At 33.4% G+C, this 9,793-nt stretch overlaps 1 protein-coding gene across 3 annotated transcripts in view; it reads right to left on the minus strand.

Moving 5' to 3' along the window:
- Window positions 1–4,169: 4,169 nt before the first annotated feature.
- Window positions 4,170–9,793, minus strand: part of LOC106462724 (mitochondrial import inner membrane translocase subunit tim16-B-like) — a 21,047-nt gene continuing 15,423 nt past the window's right edge. For all 3 annotated transcript variants that reach the window (XM_013922671.2, XM_022390047.1, XM_022390046.1), the window contains exons 4-5: window positions 6,099–6,218; window positions 4,170–5,191 (exon numbers count right to left, since the gene is read on the minus strand). In XM_013922671.2, coding sequence (XP_013778125.1) covers window positions 5,093–5,191; window positions 6,099–6,218 — 219 coding nt within the window. In that variant the 3' untranslated portion in view covers window positions 4,170–5,092. The remainder of the gene's footprint in view (window positions 5,192–6,098; window positions 6,219–9,793) is intronic.

Below are 9,793 nucleotides of genomic sequence, written 5' to 3' on the forward strand. Positions count from 1 at the left end.
AGACAGTTCTGCTATGATTAGTGTTTGGCAAAAAGCTTCAGCAGATATTTCCTTACTTAAGTCAAATAACTGAGTTTATTGTAGTAGTTTTAAAGGCCAATACCAAAAAAAGTCAATTACAGGTATCGTCACAATGGAGGTTCTAAATCAAAATATTATTACATTTGAGTTTCTCGTCACACTCAAGTTTCTAAATAAGAGCATCGTCACATTTGAGATTTTGAATTGGAGTATCCTCACATTTGAGTTTCTAAATAAGAGTATCATTACATTTGAGTTTTTATATTAGAACATTGTCACACTTGAGATCTTGAATCAGAGTATCAAATTAGTATTCTAAATTATAATACAGTGAGCCCTCACATAACGAAGCTATCAGATATCCACGTAATAAATCACCTTCTATAGGCCCCATTGACTCACATAATGAATATTTTCCACATAACAAAATGCACAAATTTTGACCAATCAGAGCACTCCTAACTAAACTTTGCAGGCCTCAGCCAATCAGCAACACCCATTTATGAGCGTTTGGAGCCAGTTTTTCTTTGTTTACATAGTTTGCCATGTTATGGCTGTGGGAAGAGGACTCTTGCAAACTTTGATTTTATTGAATTTATCGATTTAAAAGTAAACTAGTAAACTTATAGTGATTGCAATGGCCCCTAAAGGTATCTTGCAAAGTATAAAAAAGAGTAGAAATTGCATAACCCCTAAGATAAAGCAGGAAATTAAGAAGTTAGAAAAAGCGGACAAAACAAGTGTGCTTGCTAAGGAGTATGGTTTGTCCCAATCAACAATTTCCACCATCTAGCTAAATAAGGAGAAATGAAAACTACTAAAGTGAGTGATGCCTCAACCAGGGTCATTAAATAAATGGGAAGACTGCTGTTACTTTGGATTAGTGATAGGCAAATGTGAGGTGAGTCCATAGATAGCAGTATGATTTGTAAGAAGGCTAAAACCATTTCTGATCACCTTAAACGTGAATGAGCTCAATCTTCAGGTTCAGGCAAGTAAGGGTTGGTTTGAAAGGTTCAAGCAGAGAAGTGAGATCCACTCTGTGGTTAGGCATGGTAAAGCTTCCAATGCAGATAAGGAGGCTGCAGAAAAGTTCAAAATGGAATATGCTGAATTAATGGAGGAGGAAGGCTATTTGCCCCAGCAAGTATTTAATGTGGATTAAACTGGGCTATTTTGGAAAATGATGCCCCAGAGAACTTACACCACCAAGGAAGTAAATCCTTTGCCAGGCCATAAGCCCCAAAAGGATAGGCTTACCTTGTTGCTTGGGGCTAATGCATCAGGAGATTTCAAATTGAAACCCATGCTTGTGTACCATTCTGAGAATTCAAGGGTATTTAAGCAACAAAAAGTCAGAGGTGAATTGGGGGTCTATTACAAATCCAATTATAAAGCATGGGTGACCAAGCAGTTGTTTTATGAATGGGCTTTTGAAGTTTTTGCCCCTCTGTGAAGAAGTACCTAACTAAGAACGAGATTGAAGTGAAGGCTCTGTTACTCTTGGATAATGTACCTGACCATGACCCTGAATCTAGGGTATTGCCACAGCTATTCCAAATACTGGACTTCCACTGTTCTTAAGTTTCTGAACAGATCTACACACTTTTACATCAGATTAAAAACAGCAGCTTAACATTTGGTTTACATTAAGAGCAATAAATGGTTAGATTACTGTTGTTCATCTTCTCCTTGTTGAAGTAATGAAACATATAGTAACCAAAGGACTACCACAAAATAAACATTCCAATGGTAAATGTTAATCTGAACTAGGGAATGATGTCCTTTATAATTTCTCATTACTGGACATGATATACAGTAATTAGAAAATATCTTTCCTACTTTTTAATAATTAATGCATCCCACAGCCACTACTATAATTTTTCTTTTCCATCTTTATGACTAAGTCCCTAACTTGTTCAAATCAAGTTTAGGTAAAACAAATAATAAATTTTAATTATTTTCAAGTTTTATGATATTGAAAGTTGTAGTCATAGTAGTAATATTTTATCAAAACATTTCACATGTTCAAAAAGAGCAATGTTAGTCATATAAAGAAGTGATATAAAAAAAAAGTGAGCCATCTTACATAAAAGATCAAACTTCGTAAAGATGTAATGTCAAAGTAGGCAAGTTAAACAAGGACTAAATTGTATAATACTTGGTCCACTTTTTTATATTGCAACAGAACAAGCATAAACATAAATGTTAAAATGAGGGACAAATTTTCCCCAATTTCATATTGTTTGCCTTACCTGCTATTAGATTACATCTTTACAAGTTTTGACCTATCATATAATTCATGTTTCTTCTTACCACATCTTTACATGGCTGACTACTTTAATTTAACTGGACTGTTTTTGTACATGAAATATGCATCATGGGGTAAAACTCTAGTGTGAGCCTGCAAAATCTTTAATAAACCAAACTAAAAAACTCTCCAATATGACGTTGCAAAACCTTCAGTAAACCAAAATAAAAAATGCTCCAGTGTGAGACTGCAAAACCTTCAGTAAACCACAATGAAAAACACTCCAGTGTGAGACTACAAAACCTTCAATAAATAAAAAATGCTCCAGTGTGAGACTGTAAAACTTTCAGTAAACTGAAATAAAAAACACTCCAGTGTGAGAATACAAAACCTTTAAGACCCAAATAAAAGAAAAAAAAAATGCTCCAGGTGAGAATGCAAAACCTCTAATAAACCCAAATAAAAACACTTCAGTGTGAGACTAAAGAACCTTCAGCAAAACCAAATACAATAAACACTTCAGTGTGAAAGTTAACATTTTTTCTAACTTGAAAATGTATTTCCAATAATACTTACCTCTGCTGACACTTTAGCTATTCCTTGATGTTGGCTTTGCCTATCTAAGCATTGGTCTTGCTAGTATCAGCAAGAAAGTGCAAAACATTTAAAAAAACACTCCAGTAAGAGACTGGAAAACCTTTAGAATTCAAATAAAATGAAAAAATGCTCCAGTGTGAGACTGCAAAACCTTCAGTAAACCCAAATAAAAAATGCTCCAGTGTGATACTGCAAAACCTTCAGTAAACCCAAATAAATAACACTCTAGTAAAAGACTACGAAACCTTTAGTAAACCCAAATAAACAAAAAAACTCTAATGTAAGACTACAAAATCTTCAGTAAAACCAAATAAAAAAACTCAAGTTTCAGACTGCAAAACCTTCAGTAAAACACTAGTGTGAGATCACAAAACCTCCTGTAAACCCAGGTAGACACAAACACTCCAGTGTGAGACTGCAAAATTTCCAGTAAATGAAATAAAGAAAATGCAAATACAAAACCTTCTGTAAACCTAAATAAAATATACCAGTATGAGAGTACAAATCCTTCAGCAAACTCAAATAAAATATTCTAGTGTAAGTATACAAAACATATTTTTGCAAGAATACAAAACCTTCAGTAAACTGTAATAAAACGTGCTAGCATGCAAATAGACAAAACACGAATTGATACAAAGTTAATTACTTATCATGGCAAGTATGTAGCAATAGAAATCTTCACATAATGTCTAACCTAAAGTAAATTTGTTATGAACTGAAAATATTTTTTTGAAAAGTAATATTAACTTTTGGTCAAAATAATGCACCTATAAAGATGAGAACAAAACATTAATGTCTAGTAATGAGCATAACTAATTAAATATATTGTTAAAACTATATTTCTTATAATTTGGTTGTTTAGGGTTTTATGGCACAAGCACACAGGGTTATTTGTATCAACTGTTAATTGTAATGAGTTGAAGCACACAGGGTTATTTGTATCAATTGTTACTTATAATGAGTTGAAGCATACAGGGTTATTTGTATCAACTGTTACTTATAATGAGTTGAAGCACACAGGGTTATTTGTATCAACTGTTACTTATAATGAGTTGAAGCACACAGGGTTATTTGTATCAACTGTTACTTATAATGAGTTGAATGCACTGTTTTATCAATTAGATACTCTCGATATTAACAATATTTTCAGTCATAAAAACCAATAATATTTCATGAGGATCAGTCAGTCCAAGAGGATAAGGTTATCCTAAATCCACATTCTAGACTAACAATACAGAATAAACATTTACTAAAATAAGCACAAAATTAAATTCAAAATAGTAAAAAACAACAGTGTGTCTGCACAGTAGTAAAAACTTTATTTGTTTAGGTTGATATCCAAGTACAAACTATCACATCATGATAAGTTAGAGCAAGAAAATAACCATTTTACATATTTTGATAGTCACTTTTTTTCAACACATACTGTTTGTAAAAATTAAATACTATTATTTTACCTTTTTAATAAAGCCATTCTGAATTTATATTTTTTTCTATGCAACAATGGTTTGTTTTTGTGTGCAGAAATTCTCATTATTACAGTTTTCAAGCATTATAAAAACATACATTTTATCACTTTAGCTTCTAGTATAGAAGGTCAGTAGTTAGTTAGTACATGATTTGCTTTCAGTTATAACACTTTGAGTTGAAATATCTATTAAACAAAGACATATTTCTATGAAAATAGAAATGACTAACTTCAAAATAATTGCAATGAAAACTTCAGATTTTATATTATAAAAATATGTAATGGCCTGTCATTTCTTGACTAAAAAAAAAACAGAGATCAGAAGAGACATCACCTGGCTGCCAAAAAGATATTTGTATTTTTTTTTCTATTGTACCACATGCATATGGCACAAAGAAACAGATTCCTAGGGTTTTTAGACTTATTGATGAGAGACACTACAAATATTCATTGTTAAAATAAATCAGTTCAAACAATATAATAATTCAGTAATTGACCAGAAAAGTTTTTATTTATAAAAAAAGGAAAAATTAAGGAGGTTGCTGTTATTCTTTAACCTGTATTTCATATGAAGAGTTCACCATGTATAATTCTCATGATAAAGGCAATACAATTTACATTTTGTTATATTTCATGTGATCACAATCAGCTCTCATTTCAGGTAATTTTTGACTATACAACTGATATCTAATACATAGTAAACCATAATATCTACAAATAACATCAAATATAATGAGCTATTACTGAAACCTATGCTATGTCTGGTCTGAGCTCTGAGAACTTGTTTCCTTAGGCTTTCCTGTTGCCTGTGCAACTTTAATTTCTTCATCTAGTCTCTCCTTGGCTCGAACAACCTAGAAAATAATGCCAGCAAATAAGAAACTAAGATTGTTTCATTATCTCAAAAGCTCATTTGATTGTCATTCCCTATGAGCTATAGCTTTCCCTCACTTATGATAAACCATATAGCAATAGAAAGAGAAAAATGAGGGCCAAAGTGCTGTTAGAAACTGTAAATTTTGTTTAGATGCTTTAAGTATACTTAATACTGACTAAACAGCTCTAGCCACTTCCAAGAACACTGTGGTTTCATCCCACTGAAATCATAAAAACTGCTGTTACAGAAGTTAACCTGGTGTTTTTTTCCTTCATTGCCCGAGTGTGTACTTGGTGCATTATTTTGTATGCATAAAACTTTGAATTTTTGTTTCCTAAATAAAATTGAACTAAGTCTGTTTATCTATTTGATGTTGAAGGAAAAAATTGTAGAGTATTGTATAAAACTCTTTGTTTTCTATTTTACAGCATCCAAAGACACAAATATTAAACACAGCTGAGCTTTGAGCAGGTACCTTTCTCAAGACTTAACAAGCTTTTTCTTTAGCTTTGATGAAGCAAACTTTTAAACTATGGTCCATAGCTTTTAGCAAACTAAGATCTAACTGAAAAAAGTAGTGGGATACACATTTGAAACATTAGAATGCAGCATAAAATATCCTCATACTTAGAATCCCTTACATATTGCTTATGTAATATCACAGAGTGTGATATTACTCCAATGATTCAGCATATTCATGAATTCTTAACTATGATGATAATATTTTTCTAAGTCTAGACACATTTCACTACTGATTCAGAAATTAAGTTAAAACAACAATCTAAACTTTGGTGCCCGAGGAGATCACACACACCAATATTTGATCTCTAAAACACAACTACAATGATATGTTTACAAACTCAGAATTATGAATGACAACTCACCTTTGACTGTAAATAGAAGGAGCCTCCTTTAGATTTGTCATTCACAGAAAATAAATGTTCATAGCTTTTCTCTAGTTTTTCAGCATCTACCTTGTCTAAGTTTAGAATTTGTTTTGCTTCCTAAACAAAACACACATTAGAAGAGACTGATGAAAATATATGACATGACTTGAAATTGTTTCATGATAAAATACTTATTTTCCTTTCATCTTCATGACAACAATACACAAGAAAATTAAACAGAAACTTATGTAGCATTAGTAACATAATTTCTCTTAAACTATCATTTAAGTAGTCTTAAATACCGATTGCAAAATATGTTTTCTACCACTGACCATCCTTTCCACAGCAATGTTTTGTTTTTCCCATCACAATGACCAGTCTTCTCTCATGTTGGATTGCACTAGATTACTTTAAACTTTTTGGCAGACACACTTAAGTGCCACTATACCACTAGCCTGGCAATGTTACATAAAGTGTAGTGGTTTAAAACAAATTTGAAAATACTACTTCTCCTTTAACGTATTATTCTTAGTTTATGATTGGTTAATCCCCAGAAGACTAGAAAATGTTTGACAATGAGTTCTCTTTTACTACTTGGAACTTACAAAGTATATCTTAAATAATTTTAAACATATAAATCTATGACTTTAAAAATGTTTAAGACAGAAAAGAATGAACAACATACATTACACCACAATGCTAAGACTTGCTTGCAAGCAATCATTTCATATGCTTCTTCAAATCCACAAAAGTTAACATTTTCTTACACTGAAAATGCTCCCCAATAGCTACTCGCGCCCTCTCTCACACAAAGCTGTCTCCATCTTCTTTCTGCTACAAAAATTTTCATATTCAGAACATCATTCATATCATGTGACTACTCTCCACCAATTGTATTGCACCAACTGTTTCTGCCCTCTAAGCATTCCTAAAAAAAATGTCATGTTCAGCGCACTATTCATATCATGTGCCTATTCTCCAGCAATATTGGCACAGCTAGCTCCCTCTGCTATTCCTACTCAATCCTCACTTTCAAGAATTGGCATGATCTAAAAGAATAACACCAGCAGTGGGGAGGAAGTGTGTGTGAAAGGAGGTAAGTACATACTGAAATACATTTTCAGTGTAAGAAAATATTAACTTACCTCTCCTCACATAAAGCTAGAAGAAAAGACGGAGAGGGATATTGTAGGTGCACAAAACTGAAATCAAGCAAAAAAGCGACTGCCCAGAATGAAAGAATGTGCTCCAAGATGAACCAAAGCACAAAGGAAGAAGGAAATTAAAGTGATAGAGGTAGAAAAAAAAAGGATGTGCATATGAGAAGTTCATTCTGAGAGGTGTAATCCATAGTAAAAAGCAACTGGATTTACTTACATACATACCCAACCTTAACCAGACAGATGAGGTTCCACAACTTGTCCTTGGCATTAGAAGGTTGAGGATTAATCAGATAAAAACGAATACAGAGTAACATAAGCATTGTGGTTTGGGAAGTGGACTATGTTACATATACACACGACCCCAAACCATAAGTAAATAGTGTGTCATACATTCAAGCAGCTGGAATTATGAAAAGGAAGTTAAAATGTGGCTGAAACTGGGCAAACACAAAACCACTGTAGGAGCAAAAAGTACAAGAAACCACATTCAGCATTACGGGGTTGTGGCATTGCCTCAACTAACCCATAACAACAGGACACTATCTGTAACTGGAATTAGGAGAAGAAATCTTGGCTCACCTGACCATAAATGCAGGGATGTGAAATCCTGCATCCAGAATTACAAAATGGAAATGGAACATTCCCTCAACTGTGGGAACAGTGTTTGTATGTCCTGTTGCCAGTATTCTGAGGCAGACAAAGTCCCCCAAACTCAACCATAGGAGCAAGGAAGAAACCACTTTCAACTGGAATTAATGAGAAGCCTCTACTAAACACAACTATAGGAACAGGGCTGTTTTATCCAGAACCTGGTATCACGAAAAGGATCCCATGTAGGCTGGTCCTCTTCCAACCAGTGGCGTAGCAAGGGTTCTCAGCACCCGGGGGCAAAGACACTTTTGGTGCCCTCACCTCTGAAATGTTTTGATTATTTGTTGTGTGACTCATTACCCACTTAATGACAATAACATAAAGAATTAATTACCACCTTACACAGGCCTAAAATAAAATCATAATATAACATCTCACGATATCACAACTGTAAACCTGGAACTAATGAAGTATAGCCTACTAGGTGTACTTACATAATTTGTAAACCATTTTGATATTTATGTAATCCAGTATTGTTCAAAGTCACGTAGCTAGAGTAATCTTTCAAGCATGCAGAATAAATTTCTGTTATATCCCTAATTTTGAAACTTATATTTTATATGAGAAGCCAGTCATTTGTGGCGTACACGGATTATAAAACAGTTAAGTTTACAAATAACAAATTTCATTAGTTTACAAAACTGTACATATACTTAACTAGATCTTGTACAGGTAGCATTCTGGTATTCATGGTTACATTATATGAACCTTTCGTGCTTTTGCTACTGCAAATGCATCAATTAAACTATCAAAAGTTAAAGTATTAAGTACGTCTTCTTCAATACTTAATATTACCAAGTTACTAAGTTGTTCTTGAGTCATTGAGGTTCTCAAGCATGTAAGAATTAATTTCAGCTTGCTGAAGGACCTTTCACAACTAGCAATAGAAACCCAATTGTTAACAAAATATGCAATGCAATTCCTAAACTTGGGAAAAAAATCTTCACCATATGAAATTATAAATGTTAGCAAATCAGTTGCAACCATTGATTCAGTAAAATTGGTCTGTGTTCTTTTATTTATCAACATTCTACGGTCTTTAATTTCTCTGTACAATTCTGGTCCATCAATATCACCTGTATAGCTCTTTGCTAAGTCAGAACATTTTTCTTGTAATTTTCTGCCTTTGAAATCCCAAGAAACAATATTTTGCACATCTAGTAGAAATCCAAACCGTGAATTTAAATCTAGTAAGTGAGAAAATCTTCCTGTTATTTCTGTAACCAAGCGATCAATAACATCCTTCATGATGCAATACATTTCCTGTTCAGCAGTCAATCCAGCATCAGCTGCATTTTCACCTGCCATTCGTTTACGACGTATTTTTCTTCTTTCAATGGTCAATCTCCATGTTTCACATTGATTCTTGCCCACTTTAAGTGCTTCTTGACAGGACTTTTCACTTGATTCTATCAATTTCTCCAAAATTCATTTTTGGGTCCTGAAGACGTTTCTGTACTCGATTGATAGATGATAACAGATTTCTCCAAAAATGCAAAAGTACAAGAAAATCAAATGTAAGCATGCATTGCAGAATATTATGAGCACCACATTTTGTTTCAGCAGTGTTGCCATTCTCACTTAATTGCTCTAACAGTCCTAGCAACTCATCCAGTTTTTCATGTACAACTTTTACTGCCTTTTCTCTTGCACTCCACCGTGTTTCTGATTCACGCTTGACAGAGATCTTAAGCTCCTGCTGCAGTTTAACCTTTTCTCTTGCACTTGTTTATGATTCACGCTTGACAGAGATCTTAAGCTCCTGCTGCAGTTCGTCCCATCGAGTTGTTGAATGAGCAAAGAAATTATAAATAGCTTCAATTATACCAAAAAAGGTACCGTATTTTTTGGAATATAAGACGCACTGGTGTATAAGAT

The sequence above is a fragment of the Limulus polyphemus genome, unplaced genomic scaffold (assembly GCF_000517525.1).
Source record: "Limulus polyphemus unplaced genomic scaffold, Limulus_polyphemus-2.1.2 Scaffold1232, whole genome shotgun sequence".
Classification (NCBI taxonomy): domain Eukaryota; kingdom Metazoa; phylum Arthropoda; class Merostomata; order Xiphosura; family Limulidae; genus Limulus; species Limulus polyphemus.